General features: G+C 37.1%; 1 protein-coding gene across 1 annotated transcript in view; it reads left to right on the top strand.

The window, feature by feature from the left end:
- Nucleotides 1–16,025, top strand: part of plcb2 (phospholipase C, beta 2) — a 95,029-nt gene that overhangs the window by 58,629 nt on the left and 20,375 nt on the right. Inside the window, exons 20-26 of the mRNA XM_039741982.1 lie at nucleotides 843–1,007; nucleotides 2,458–2,557; nucleotides 3,812–3,916; nucleotides 4,815–4,894; nucleotides 10,127–10,214; nucleotides 13,911–13,997; nucleotides 15,474–15,684. Coding sequence (XP_039597916.1) covers nucleotides 843–1,007; nucleotides 2,458–2,557; nucleotides 3,812–3,916; nucleotides 4,815–4,894; nucleotides 10,127–10,214; nucleotides 13,911–13,997; nucleotides 15,474–15,684 — 836 coding nt within the window. The remainder of the gene's footprint in view (nucleotides 1–842; nucleotides 1,008–2,457; nucleotides 2,558–3,811; nucleotides 3,917–4,814; nucleotides 4,895–10,126; nucleotides 10,215–13,910; nucleotides 13,998–15,473; nucleotides 15,685–16,025) is intronic.

The following is a 16,025-nucleotide window of genomic DNA, read 5'->3' as shown; positions in this document are numbered from 1 at the left end:
CTGTGCTCTTCCCATCCTGCAGGACTTATATACTCAGAATGTCTGCCCACTTGTTGTATTTACTGTTGCATTGTGCCTTAGAAGGCTAATAGGGGCAGCTAATAAACTACTCAGTTATTGAAGATGCAGTAATGAGGCAAAAAACAGTTTTAGTTTTCATTATTTTGGCTATTGATCTCTTCTTTTAGTTATTTAATGAATTCATTTAACCTTTTCTTATGTTCTGTTTTAATTTACTATTTTTTTCATCACATTAATATATAGGGGTTTCATGGTGGCACAGTGGTTAAAGGTATTGTTTCACAGATCCAAGGACCTGTCTGTGTATGGTATCCTATTGTTCCACTGTAATCATTACAAGTGGTTCATTGGTGCATTAATGATTTTACTGTCCTGTAATATATTGTATTATTTTTATTTGATACATTTGTTTGTCACTTACTAATTTATTCATCCTCAAAAACATACATTTTATATACAGTATGTGCCTATTTAGCTCAAAGCAGCATGAGGCATAAAGCTCAAACAAGCTCAGAATGCGATACGAGTCCATCACTGACTTAGGGCCAGTTTAGAGTCACTACTTAACATTCACATGAAATCAAAGTGCCTGTAGCACATGAGCACCAAGAGAACCTTCAGAATGCACAAAAGCTATGAAAAAACAAAACTAATCACTCTGTTACCGTGCTGTTACTTCAAGCCAATTTAAATTTGCCCATTAAATTGACCTCAGGTCAGTTAATTGTCTCATTCTATTTGTCCATTGTTTTACATTTAATACATTTATTGGAGGATTGCCTTAATTTAATCCCTGCTTTTTCTTCACATCTCCATGATAGATCTATTCTGGACAATTTCTGTCTGATAAAAGTGTTAAAACTGCAGTTGAAGTGGAGGTGATTGGGCTACCAGGTGACCCAAAGCGTAAGTACAGGACCAAGTGGACATCAACGCCAAACTCAATAAATCCAGTTTGGAAGGAAGAACCTTTTGTGTTTGACAAGGTGTGAATGGTTCATCTTTTTCACTTTTGTATTTCTTAAGTTTGCCATCAAAAAATTAGAAACATATGAACATGTAGTAATTATTTAGAAACACTGCATTCTCACTATAAGCCATGCTGTGATTTTTTTTTCTTCATGTTTTTTTCCTTTCTTCAATTCTGGTGTGTTGGTCCATTCAAAGTGAACTTCATGCACAGAATCATTTATTTGAATGGTTTTCAAGTGTTAGTCATGTGCCATCCTAGCAGACTCCAAACAAGATAATCAGTCATAAGCTGTATGAAGCAGGAGCTTATTCTCTTGTTCCTGCATGCGCACTCTTATTACTTACTTAAAGACTCCTCCATACAACTAAAAAAGTCAGTGTATATGTAATTTTACGAAAAGCCATAAATGTCTCAAGTAGTACCTGTTTGTTCAAAATACTTTTTCATAGTTTTGTTTTATATATACAGTAACTAACCGTCCCCCCACGGTTCTGCCCATGTAGTAGTGAAACAGGACAGTGAGGAGGGTCCTGCCATTCTCCCCACTCCTGAAGTTCTGCTTCCCCCTTGCCTCGGCTCACAGCCTTTGTCTCGGATTAGTGTGACTATATTGCTCCTGCAAGCAAACTGTGATTCTTAGTGTGATGATAGAAGTCACAAAATAAACCAGAACGTTCAAGCAAATTATAGAAAAAAACCCCAATCTAAATCCATTAAGTAGTTCTCTCATGAAAAGCAGACAGACATACTGACAGACAGACGTTGGATTCTATATATAGAGAGATGCTATTTTTTTTCCTATACAGTTCACCTCCTCATCTATTACTGTAATTTTCAGTACCTTGGGGTACAAAACAGAAGCCAACTCTGGATGGGATACCAGTTCTTCACAGAGCACACTTTCACACAAACACACACGCACTTGCTCACAACAAGCTAATACAGAACACTCACACAGACATGAGGAGAATGTCGCCAGGGAAAGGGCCCAAATTTCTAGCGTAATACTCCTTTGCAGTATTATACCTCTTTTTATAGTTTACCTAACTACAAAACACTCTGCGGTGATTTTGATTTTCATATTTGACTTAAATCATTTTATTGTCTGTTTTACATTTATTCATTAATTTTTTAACCCTGCAACATATAGTAAGGGGGAGCCAAAGTATTAAACATAAGGAAGGGAACACCAGCCCATCGTCCTGAGGCACATATGTTCACAATCATATGTGTTCATACTAGGCCAGTTTTGAACTATTAGTGTTTTTGAGTATATTTAAGTATTATTAAGAAATATGTTTATGTAATTTAAAATCATAGATCAACCTAATAAAACTCCAGTATTTTGCACATTTTATTGAATATATTATGAAAACTTTTCATACCTTGAAACAGAGTATATTTAATATAAATACACAGATGCATAGTTCCTTCAGAAAAAGAAACTTGCTTTTTTGTTTCAGATTCTAATGCCAGAAATGGCTTCCTTGAGAATTGCAGTTTATGAAGAAGGGGGAAAGCTTATTGGACACAGAATCATACCAGTCCATGTGTTGAGATCAGGTAATGTGCAATAATTCCAAACACCTTTCACTATTCACGATGCAAGAAATCCAGTTTTAGGATCACAGCCTCGGCCTGGCATGACAAGCATTTTGTCTCTCTTTCTTTCCTTAGCCTTTAAAAATCATCAAGACCTCTTTTTTGGGAATTTTGAAGGCCAAGGAACCCTGTGGCAACATTTGCTTTTGTGTCTGTTTTTCACAATGTTGAAAACTATTATTATCTGTCCTGAGGTGCCTTTTTTGTTTTCTACGTTGGCACAACCATTTTGAGCATTTTTATCTGCAGAGTAAAATTATGTCAGGATGCCCTAGTTAAGCAGGCATGCAGTTTCAAACACATTTTCCCATACAGATACTTAGTGATTTCTGCTTAGTTGGTGGTAAATAAAAGTAACTAACCATGCCGGTACACATTTATTTCTATCCAGTCTCTTTCATAATCTTACAATATGCATCTTCACAACCCAGTTGCAGAAGTGTGGCTTGCTCTGCATTTGATCTCTGAAGTGTCAATTTTCTTTATTCCAAGTTATAACTGTGTCCAGCTTTTTTGTTAATAATTAAATCTATTTTTGTATAGAAGTCTTCTCTAAGTACAGGCTCAGAGTGTTTGCAATCATTTTAAACTATATAATAATTGTGAATTATGAAATAATGAAATATATACACACATTATGCTAAAGACACTGTAGAAAATAAGTAATGTCACTATATAACATAAACTTATGTAACAATATAAAGTCAATTAAACATTACACTTGAGATATGGCCAGTTACAGAGAGAGAAAAAAAATTCCAGTCATTCCTGAATAAAATAAAATGCACACTCTTCAGATCTGACTTTTGTGACCCCATGCCAGGACATGTGCATGCAAAATGAAATAAGATCATATGTTATTATATTCTTTTCATATTTTATGATGAGTCTCACAGAAGATAGAAAACTAATATAACTCTTCTCCTAGTGTAGCCATGAGAAATCAAACTAAAGGGGTAGCAAGCATGTTAATGAGCATTTGCTAAATCCATTCTGTCACAGTTTAGATGTTAAATGTGTCACTGGTTCTTGTTTCACCTTCTTCTTTTCTAGATTTGTCTCCTAATTTCAGAGTTCACCTGTTGTTTTGTGTATACATGTGTTTTGTCTGCATGTGTTATTTCTTTCTTTCTTTCTCTTTCTTTATCTCTTTCTCTTTCTCTCTCATTCTTTCTTAAAACGAAAAATGACTAGAAGTGAAAATGTATGTTTCAGGTTTTCATCATGTTTGCCTACGAAGTGAGAGCAATATGCCTTTGACATTGCCATCCTTGTTCGTGTACATTGAAGTGAAGGACTATATCCCAGAATCCTTTGCAGGTAACAGATGCCACGGATTGGAAAGTCGGGTCACTTAGAGAGTCATGTTACTTTAGACAAGGAAAATTTTCTAATGATTGTTTATTTTTATTTTCCTACCACTGGAAATGCTGTATGACCTGGTCTGTGTTCACAAAATAAACTGAAGCTGTAATGTTCAAGTCAAGCTTTTGTAAATAGTCACTTGCGTCATAAGTGCAAGTTTGTTATTTTGTAGTCATGACAACCATATCGGCATCAGCAGCAGTTATCCCTACAGCATCTATGCCCACACTAATAAGGCAGTCAGAATGACTGGGGTATTCTCCATGAATGCCTCATTTAAATTTCTCTAGTAAGTAGAGTTTAGGAAAATTGATGGTGACTTCAGAGTTAATGAGAATATAGGAACACAGGGCACACCTAATCGAGTATCACCAGCTCACTTCACACCAGTCATGTACCCATGTGTGTAGCATGCAGGTGTTTGGACTTAGTTTTGAAAAACGGCACACCACATGAAGCAGAACTGGTTGCCATGCCAACATATATGCTGTTCCAATGGCACTCTTGTTTGCTGTATTCTGTTCTCGTTGCTTTCTAAAGGATTCTGTAAAGGGAGCTATATACTATATGGATGAACTGGCTGAAAAACTAAGATGTTTGATAAACAGACCAGTAACTGTATGTTGATGGGGGCAGTTTTGTCAAATCATTTGTATGTAGCTGTGGATAAGCGAGCTAGGAGACAGAACCAAAGGTAGCAAACGCTTTTTCTCTAGCTAACACCTCCAAAGAGATTTTATTACACAACTAGATTACAGTCTGTGATCTCTCAGTTATTTTCTATTTATTCATCCCATCAAATAAGTCAATATTTTGCAATGGTAAACAGGTGTGATTTTTTTTTTCTCCCCAGAACTTTCTGATGTTTTGTCGAATCCTCTAAAATTTTCAGGATCAGAGGAGAAGTCATCTATTAAAAAGAAAGCAGAGGAGGTAAGGGTCACATTTCAACCATGGCTCCTTCGTAGGACTGAAAAAATAACAGTCAATCTGTAATTTTATTTGAACTGCTATTTATTACATAACTTTTCTAGCAAAGGCAATGACATCTTTGGACCAACAAGCTTTACAGTGTACAACATCTCAAACTAATTTACTAGCGTAGTACTGTAGTATGGTCTAGCAAATGGCATAGAACTCTTAGCACTTACCAGGCAAAATCTAGAGACAATCTAGATTAGTAGATTTAGTGGATCTAGAGCATCTTAAAGATACCCACAACTGCATGAGTGCACAATTGTTGTGCTTATACATATTTATCTTCCTAATTTGTAATTAATGTTTAGTTAATCATGTTAGATTTATATATTGTCTAAGGCATAGTGTTGGTTCTGAGGCATGAGATCTGTGCTTGAAATCAGGAGGTTGCTGGTTTGAATCCCATAAATGCCAGAAGTGACTCTACTCTGTTGGGCCCTTTGAGCAAAGCCCTTAACTTGCTTTCTCCTGGGTATGATGATAATCTGCATTCAGCCCTGCAAGCAAGTCCTATAATTTTCAGGGAAAACTTTTGGGGTGGTGGCGGGAATGGCACTCCAGCCACCGTTAAAAAAAACAAAAAAAAACGCACATTGTTTCAGTGTGGTGCTGAGGTGTCACCTGCTTCACCCGGGTCCCAATCCAGATGGTTAGTCATGTGGTGGGTGCAACAATGTGCTATCAGCTGGTGCTCCCAACCTATTTCTGTAATTTATCATACTGCTGCCACTAGTGAATGACAGACTTGAAAATTAGAATCTCTTTATACCTCTGTACACATAACAGTAAAACCGTATTTTTATAACTAAAGAACAGGATAATTAAAGTAGCTCACTCAGTGTGACACAGTGAGTCAGGAATGGGAACTAAAAAAAGAGGTTTTTACTTTTTTATAGTACCTTTCTATGGTGAAGAATCTCCCAAGGCATTTTACAAGTATAGAGGTACTGCATAATGAAAATATATACAGTACCTCACCTCTTCATAACTGTGATCATTTCATTCCTGTAAAGAAATGTGGCATCAAAATCATAAAATATTCATTATACTGAACACCATAAACCGATGGAAAAAAAGAATATAAAATTCAAAAAGCCCAATAACACAGCAACATTTAAGATGAGGGTACTTCAAAATGAGAAGGGGCACAGCAAAGTTTACATCAATTTAATCTCATAGAACACAAATGTCTTATTTACACTGCTTTTCTGAGGAATGGATACTCAACCAAAATCTCTCAGAGAAAAAGTCACAAAGAATTTATAACTAGGGATCTGCAGGCTTCACCACCCTTGGCTAAGGTTAGTGTTTTTAAGTCTGTCATTAGACACAGTAAACATGGAATCCAGGGATGCTATAAAAAAAGGCTACCACTTCCTTCTGCAATAGCATTAATATCCCAGTACAGTGATGATTGTGTCACAGTTTGGACTGTCTTGCTCAATGAAAACTTGCCATCATTGAAGTAACCATTAATCTAGCCATTTTTGATGAATTTGGGGGAGAATGTCACCATATTCATCCATGTGCTAAAGACTTAGGTTGAATCCCAATACTGTCACTGTCTTTGTTAATATTTTAGCGGGACTTTGTTTTTCCTATAACATTCCAAACATCTGTAGGTTAGCCTTATTGGTGATTCCTAATTGGTCTGTTATGTTTACAGCAGTTGGACTATGTAAAGATTGCTACTGTATATACTGTATATACTTGCGGATAAGTTCCCCTACAGATAAGTCGGGACTTGATTTTACTGTATAATTTCCGGTATTTCATATTGTCGGTCGTATAAGTCGATTCCGGTAAACTTGAGTTATTGGTCCAAAAGATTATATGCTAACACCCACCTGAGAGAGTAACCACGGAGCACACTGCCTTTTTTTTATGTATTGTGCCTACGTGACCACACAGTAATACCCAAACTATTTCGAAGCGACATTTGCACTGATTTGTGTTTTTTGTATCTCACACCCTCATACATCTTTATCGTAAGAGCATCCCTTATCCACGATGGAACGTTCGAAAAGAAGAAAATGTGTAGCTGGTTTTAAATTAAACGTTGAAGTGGTGAAAGAAATTGGTAACTGCGCTGCTGCAACAAAATTCAATGTGTCTGAGAAACTGGTGTGAGATTGGAGGAGGCAAGAAAATATAAAAAAAAAATTTAAGCGTCTCATTTTTGAACGGGCATTTAAGTCGGAGTCTGATTTTGTGATTTATTTTTTGGGTTTCAAGACCCGATTTATATGTGAGTATATACGGTAGATGTTTCCCCATCTCGGTTTGGATCCTTTCTTGTGCCTGACCTTGAAATGAAAGGTTCCAGCCCTCCTGTACCCTGGTGACTGCAATAAGTGGGTTCTTTAAAAAAGTTTAAGCGGTGAAAAAATCGGTTCTTTAAAACCCACATATAACTCACTTGAAGAACCTCTACAAGAAGGACAGAACCATTATGGGGATTAGAAAAGATTAGATATCTATAGAAAAAGATGATCCGTCGTGGCAACTTTTAATGGAAGCAGCAGGAAGAAGAATAAGAAGAAGAGGACCATCACATACTTTGCAAGACCATCATGAAATTCATGTGCCACAGTTGTGGTGATGTATAAATAAATACAGTAAATAAATTAGAGTACCTGAAATAAATAAATAAATAACTGAAAGTTCAGTTCAGGTATGGCCTGGAGAAAGAAGCTGTTCCTGAAGTGGATGGAGTAGTGCTTCCCAGAAGGTAGAAGTGAAAACAGGGGATGAGCTGCCATTAGTGATGATGGATTCAGCTCCCCTCATATATCTTTTTGAGTAGATGGTATGAAGCTGTGGTAGGTTGGCCCCAATGATTTTAGAAGATACTTTCAATAGTGCAGCAGTAAAAGGTCACTAGTATTTTGGTTCCCACCCCAAGCCTCCTGAGGCGCCTCAAGAAAGAGGGCTTTTGCTAGGCCTTTTTGAGTATGTAGGTGTTGTTGACTGACCACGAATGACAGTTGCTGATATGGACACTCATGGAACCTGAAGCTTGTTACCTGTCTGAAAAGGGGAGCTGTAGATGTGGAGTGGATCAGAATTTGACTGCCTGTGTTCTTTTCTGAAGTCAACAACGACCTCTTTTGTCTAGATGTGGGGAGAGGTTGTTGTTATGGCACCGTGCAATCAGGTCTTTTAACCTTCCTCCTGTTGGCATCTTCATCATCGTCATTAATGAGGCCAATCACAGTGGTGTCGTTTGTGAACTTGATGATCCTGTTGCCCTGATGCTTAGCTGCATTGGCCATAGATGAATAGACTGTATAACAGTGGACTGAGGCAGCATCCTCATGTAACACCAATGTTGAAGAACAGCATGGAGGAATTATGTCTGCCAGTTCTCACTGACTGGGGTGTGTTTGTCAGGAAGTGCTGTGAAAGACACATCAGTTTTGACAGGAAAAATCTGGTGGAGAAGGACTGTTTGATAATATGCGGCACTGGGTACTTTGTAATCTTTTATAAATATATCACTGGTACCCCATCCAGGGAGGGTTTCTCCCCTCTGGTTTAAGGTTGCCAGGATAATCTCCAATCCCAACATAACCCTAAATTAGATTAGGTAGGTTTGATAACATCATGCCATAAAATGTAATGTCTTATTATGTTATGGCTATTGTAATCACAGTGTCCCTAGCTGGGGATTCTGGGACCACGTTATCTACTTGTACATAAGGCAACTTACAGAGAAGGATTTCAGGAGGCCAGTATTTTCCTGCATGTCCTGTGGTGGGTTGGCACCCTGCCCAGGATTGGTTCCTGCCTTGTGCCCTGTGTTGGCTGGGATTGGCTCCAGCAGACCCCCGTGACCCTGTATTCGGATTCAGCGGGTTAGAAAATGGATGAATGGATGAAGTATTGTCCTGCACATCTACTAGGAGGTTGCTTATACACCTTGGTATGAAAGAATGGGATCATGTTAATCTTTCAAGGGAATGGGAAGATAAGAACCTGTGGATGCAGACTAGGACCTTTAGGAGCTACTGAACGCTTAAAGGGAAGGATCACTAGGGGCTGCAGGAGATAAAACAGGGCCAACTCTTACTTAAGAAGGAACACACTAGGGAGTCATCTTAAGGTCTTTAATGTTATATACGTGCTCTGTTCCCAGGAGGGCAATAGGTAGGTGTGAGAGAAAGATTGGCTGTGTGAAAGTATGAGCAGGGGCAGTTATTGCTAGAGGAGGTTCTAGCCTAATGTTAATGTCATCAGCAACCCTAAGATGAGGTTTATGTCCACCTCATATCCAGGGAGTCATTAAATGCAGAGCTAGGAGAAAAGTGTGGCAAACATTTGACCAATGTGAGGGACAGAGCTCAATAGGGAACCCTGTGAGGTGAAGAGATTGTTGAATCTGGCATCCTGGTGGCTAAATGGATGAATGAGCCCACAGGGTAGAAAGTGTAAAACTCTTCTTTAGTTAAGCTCAGAGAGACAGGACTTTTTTTTGTTTTGTTTTGTTCTGTTTCCTTACTCTTTGCATGTATCCCTTCCTTTAGTATTTGGCTTAATAAATATATATTCACATGCATACAATAAACACACATACAGTATGTATATAGAGAGAGAGAATATGTCCATGTTAAGTAGATTACATTTGCCTTTTTTATGCTACATTTAATTTTATTGTTAATTATTTCCTACCAATGATTCCTCCATTCCTCCCATATCACTTCATAGATATAATCTCGGGAGCAACCTTTCCCATCGCTTTTTATGAAATAAGTTACCTGAGAGTTTTAACATAAACCAAACATCACAATCAGTAATCACTTGCTCATCACTGTTAATGATTATTTTCCATTTTTTTACTGCAACAACAGCTACTGAGCCAGTAAAGCTGTGCAGTATATACAGTGCTCTCCTGTAAGGCTCTCTAGTCATAGCAAAGGCTTCATATATTCCACCTGCTTTCCAGTAAATATAAATACAATAGATGAAAATAAAATAATGTAATTGAACAGATCTCTACAAATAATGCTAAAAAATTACAAAACAAAACTTGCTTCAGTGTGGATAGCATTTGTTTTGATACTAAGGTTTGCTATTAGGAAATATGAGCGAAACCTATACAGTACATTAGAAAGAAACGGAAATAAGACCATAATACATGAGCAAGTGAACATTACTTACATTACTGTGTCTACTTCTTTTTAACAGCCTCTGATTCTGAAGACTTCTGTCCAGCAGGAATCCACCGGAGCGTGTGTCAGTGAAATCACCACATCAACGATTGCTCTTGTGTCAGGTAGCTCTAGCTGTGATGCAGTTAATACAGGGCTACAACAGTTGGGGGTGTTGGGTTGGGGGCGTGTTATTGGGCAGAATTGACATGGGTTAGGATCTTTGACTGATATTTGGCCCTCATTGACATGGCCCTTTGACAAAAAGTTGGTGACTTAAGATTGCTTTTCAGTAGACAAACATTGGTGCTGTTATGATGGAGACAATGGAGTATTAACTGTGAGACTTTATAACATTAATGGGTGACATTATAGGTCAGGTGCACTGCTAATATTAGCTCATGATTAATATTATTGCTTGATATGACAGAGAATATGGTGTACAACTAATTCTGATAAGCACTTGCATATTCAGGTAGTTTATGGAAGGGGAATGATGAATGACTAACAGTGAGATATGTCTGGCATTTTGGACAGATACTATGTATCAGATGAGAGCTGAACTGATAAAGGACCATTTGTAATTTAGTTTTTAGCAATCCCTAGAACATATCATTTCTCTGGCTCATGACAATTTGCATAAGTTTACATGTATTTATTGCTATGGGTACCAAAATGACTAACATTAAATCATTCCCCATACTCCCAAGACCCGCAAAAATAGCACAATCAGTGAATCATAGTTTATCTCTCTTATAAAAAAAAAAAAAGTGACAAGATGTGATCTTTTGAAGAGAGACAGAGAGACAGTTTCACTTCCCGCAAGACAGACAAGTCACGTCATACTTACAACCTTTGGAAACAAGTCCCGTGATACACATATAAAGCAGGTTAGAGATAATGGAAGTAGGACAATTCGAAAGTCTCAAAACATGAGAGTAAAGATCGCATTAGCGCAAGCAAACTGCAAATATTACTCGGTGAAATAACGGAACAGCAAAAAGAGATTGAATATTCAGGTGCTGTACAGGCTTTTAAACGTTCGAAGCAGCGCACAAGATGCAGATCACGCAGCACGATGAGCGAAGCCCCCTAGTGCAAAAATAAATAAAATGCATTAAAGTTCTGGAAATATATACAAAACATTAAAGTAGAATATTAACTACAGACATACACAATACATATAAAAACAGCACCATATATATTCTCATAAAACGGTGTCCAACAAATTTTATTAATGAAAGATGACATTAACAGCAGAACTTTTCAAATAGTTGTGACTATAATGTTCACAAATACATTGTGAAAACAGCTTTCTAATAAATGTGCATGTCTCATATATGGGATCAGGTGATAGGCTTTCCATTTCTATATTGACACACAACACTGTTCATAAGTCAGATACTTTGCATTTCCTGGGATCTTCAAAACATTTTGACATTCAGCATATTCGGCTTGCCATAAGCATGCCTTCAGACTACATCAATGTCTTCTTTTCATCTCAGGCTCCTATTTCTCCTGTTCAAATGGTGCAGATAGTCATAAGCTATGAAAAAATACAGTACTGTTTACTCTGTTGTCACAATAATTTGAAAAAAATAAATGAGATTTTGAATGAGAAATGATTTGCAATGACAATGTTTGCTGTTAAAGTTGTTTCGAGTGGGAAATTCTAACAAGATATCATGGAGTTGTTTATGGAAGAGTTTCACAGGTAGCTTGTCTCTTCAAGTGTGGATTTACGAGCTTCTTATATACAGCACACACTAAGCAACATGCTAGAGAGACAGTGCCCTTATAATAAATCAGGCTAAACTGCCTAAAGTTGAGCATTACAAAGAAAATTGGGTTTTGATGTTCTTCTGCCATACCAGGGTACCCCCTATAGTAAATCACCATAATGTATGAGGTGGATGAGCTGCAAACTTAAAAATATTTGTGGGTCCTTCTAAAAAGTACACTAAATTGAACAGATAATGCACACATGATACACAAAAATGTCCAGAGCAGGCTTTTCTTTCTAACATGCCACCAGCCTATTAATGTGTGTAGCAGGCTGCTAGATATGTTATAATAAAAGAAGTGCATTTTACTTGTATACAGTTTTCATGATGCTCCAAGACACTGTACATCGGGGTGTGAAACTCGGATCCTGGAGGGCTGCTATGGATGCAGGTTTTTCTTTCAGTCACTTTCTTCTTTAGCAACCAGTTATTGGTACTAATGGAACAATTTTTGTTGCCTTGATTTTGTTATTAAGATGTAATAACCCTTAATTTTTTTCTTAACCAGCAGCCAAACAGTAATGAGATTTAAAGGCAGCCATCACACAGTATGTTTCAATAAAAGATGAAAAAAAAAGTTAATGTCTGAGAAAGTATCGCGCTGGTCTTGTCCAGAAAATATTTTGATGATACTCTTAAAAAAAAGAAAATCACAAGTTTTGGAAATGGCTGGTGTGAGAGAACAAGAGCACTAAGAATCCATAGTATTAAATAACACCTTTGACACCCCTGTTGTACCTAAATAAGTTCAAGGCAAAGGTAAAAAATACAATAAAACGGATAAATAAAATAAAAAGATCAAAGGTACAATAAAATACTATCCACACATACAAGCATGTTTAAGTTAGTTTGAAAAGGTGACTGTTAGATATGAAGATGTAAGAAGACCCATACCTTGGGAGCTGCATTACCTATTGCTTGGTCACATGGTGACATGTGTTTAGTGTGAGAACAACACTCAAGCTCCATATGTGCAAAGCATATAATCCATTCAACCTAAAATCATCTATTGAGCACATCTGTCCTATTTGAAATTGTCCAAAATGTTTCCAGGGCAAGATCCAGCCTGTGAACGTTACAATCAGGCCTGATTGGGTCACATGTTTTGGGTGTTCACCAAATTCTGAACCAAAATCTTTAAAAGCCTTTCAGAGAGACTTGGTGTCACAACCCCTCCTAATCCACTAACAGCTGTGTTTGGGGTACTTCCATATGGGCTTAAAGTGGAGAAGGACAAACAAACTGTAATTGCCTTTACTTCACTATTGGCACGCAGATTTACTTTGCTCAGGTGGAAGAATCTTAATTCACCTCTTTTCAGTCAGTGGGTAACCAATATTATATACTACTTGAAATAGGAAAAAATTAAATACTCACTTAGAGGATCTGTGAAAAACTTTTTAAAACCTGGCAGGATCTAATTAATAACATTTTAGAATAAGCATTTAAATTGAGGAAGCAGATTCTCTTCCCCTTTTTTATTCAATTTATTTACTTACTTATCTTTTCTACTATTAAAGTTTCACTCTGTTGGCCTAGCTCTCTTTCTCATGGGTTGGGGTTGAATGGACTTGAAGCTAGTTTTGTAAAATTTGACTTGCTTGTATGGACTGTTGTTTGATTTTAGTAAATTCGATGAAATGTTAAAAAAAATTATGTAAAAACAGCCTATCCATCTATCTGTCAAGATAATGTTTGATAGATAGATAGATAGATAGATAGATAGATAGATAGATAGATAGATAGATAGATAGATAGATAGATAGATAGATAGATAGATACTTTATTAATCCCAAGGGGAAATTCACAAGCTGAATTTACATGGCAGGGATTACAAACTTTTTGCTGTAGTTTTGTTCCAAATTGTGTGAACTTATTGTTTCTGTTAATCTTTGTGAAAAATGAAGAGAAAAAGCATTGGTGTGTACAAGGTAAGAGGATAATTAAATCCACAGCATGCTATTGTAATTTTATAGTCAAGATACATTTTAATGCAAAAATGTAAAATGATTGTTTCTTTCTGTTGGTTGATTTCAGGAGGTCCTTCATCTGCCATTGATCCATCTGTTAGTTGTCTGTCTTCACAACCTGCTGCCCTTGAGAACACTGCAAAACCAGTGACAGGTGCCAAAGTATAAGTAATCTTCTTATATAATACACTACCATGGCTGTCTGTTTGTCAGTCCAGGATTTTAAATCACCTTTAGCTCACAAACTGTTTGAACTATCGACCTGAAGTTTGGTACACATATACTACGTGACATCTACTATCCACTGTCGGGGTGATGATTGACCTACAAGGTTATTCCTCTTTTTATTTTAATTTTATTTTACTGTAAAATCAACTACCGGCAGAGGCCAGCAGGGCAGCTGTGCGGCGCATGTGTACGGGCGTCGTTCTCATCCCCTACCACCTTCACCGTCACTTCCCCTACCTCTTCTTATCTTAAATCATTCTTGAGGCAAATTGAAGACTTAAGTACCAGCTTAAGTGAAAAATTAAGAAAAACGTACTAAGTAATTGCAACACAAACACTGACTTGATCAGTTTTAACGCAAAAAGATGCCGACGAAAAAAGAGAAGAAGTGGGCCGCTAGGGTGGAGAAAAAAGAGCTGCTCAGGAAGCAGCAAGAGCATCAGCCTCTGAGCAAACGATTGATAAACGCATAGAGAAAGAGGAGGAAAACTAGGAATGATCAAGTCAAGTGGATTCACTGCACATTATCATGCACTGTGCCATTACTGGTATAGTAAATATATGTAAGGTATATGGTGACAGAACAATGGCACCTTTAATCATCCCATCTTCTTTGCATTTAACAGCCCGACTGTACATGTGAATTACTTTGCAGAGGTAAAAAAAAATTATTAAACTTTAGTAAATGAAGACAAAAGTCTAAGAAGCAGATTTTTCTGTACTCAATACCAACTGCTTTGAACGACTGTAAGTGAGAAGAGGAAATCTAAAACATACATCCCTCTTTCCTTTCATGCCCCTTTCTGAAAGGCGGTTTGAGATGGCTTATTGCAGAGATTTTTACCCACTTTCCCAGTATTACCATATTGTAGCATGTCACCCAGTTTGGGGCTGGTATGAGGTGTAGAGTTACACATTTGTGCTTGTAATAATGCATAAGAAAAATATTATAAAAAATTGTTTACTGTGCTTATTATGCTGAACAGAGGAAAGTTCCTATAAAAGTCAGTGATCTTTCTTTTGACCTTTACAGTATAACACACAGTAGTTACATCAAAAAAGCATTCAGAATCTTTCATGCTTTGAGCTATTCCTTGTTACACTACTTCAATGTCAGCGTATGCTTTTTACTCCTGCAACTTGCCTGGCTGTTCACTAACATTTAATCTTAACAACGATTTAAGGTCTTTTAAAACATCCTCATTTTAAAACTGGTATCCCACAATTTCTATCCTTTAGAAGGCCACAGTCTTGGATTAATTGTCCCCTCATGTTTCTGGGTGATTTTTTAGCACATCCAGAAACCTCTCGTGATCTACTCTGCAATGACAAAATGATTGCCTTATAACAGCTTTGATATTAAATGCTAGCATTTAACTGATTGGTTACTCTGTTCTGTTAGATGCGAAGACAGCCTCTATTGAGGAGCTCCAACAGAGTAAAGTGTTTGGAAAATTTCTCAAGAAGCAAGAGAAGGAAATCAAGGAAGTGGAGAAGAAGTTTCAGAAGAAGGAGGAAGAACTAGCACAGAAATACACCAGCCTGTTCAGTGAAATGCATAGTCAGCTGAAAAAGAAGAAACCTGGCTCCTTGAAGAACCAGAAAAAGAAGAGGTAAAAGAATTATAAACTGGAATTTCTTATCACTTTACAGTACACCTCCACCATGCTTCAGTACACATGTGCTGAGGGAACATAAAAATAATTTACAATTTTATAAACATCTACTGAACAGTTTATCAATAAAATACTGATAATTCTTACACCCACACAAGACCGATACTGTCATCACTTTAGACAGCTGCAAAATAAGGATTCAGAATAGGCCTGTGAACTAGTAAACGTAATGAAAAGCCTGCCTGTGGGCACTCCCACTTCTGAATTTGTGAATGCACAACCCTTTATAAATGTGTTAATTATCTTTTTTACTAGTTACAATTTGTATGCTCCAAATG

The sequence above is a fragment of the Polypterus senegalus genome, chromosome 18 (genome assembly GCF_016835505.1).
Source record: "Polypterus senegalus isolate Bchr_013 chromosome 18, ASM1683550v1, whole genome shotgun sequence".
Classification (NCBI taxonomy): domain Eukaryota; kingdom Metazoa; phylum Chordata; class Cladistia; order Polypteriformes; family Polypteridae; genus Polypterus; species Polypterus senegalus.
This window is presented reverse-complemented; position numbering and strand designations above follow the sequence as displayed.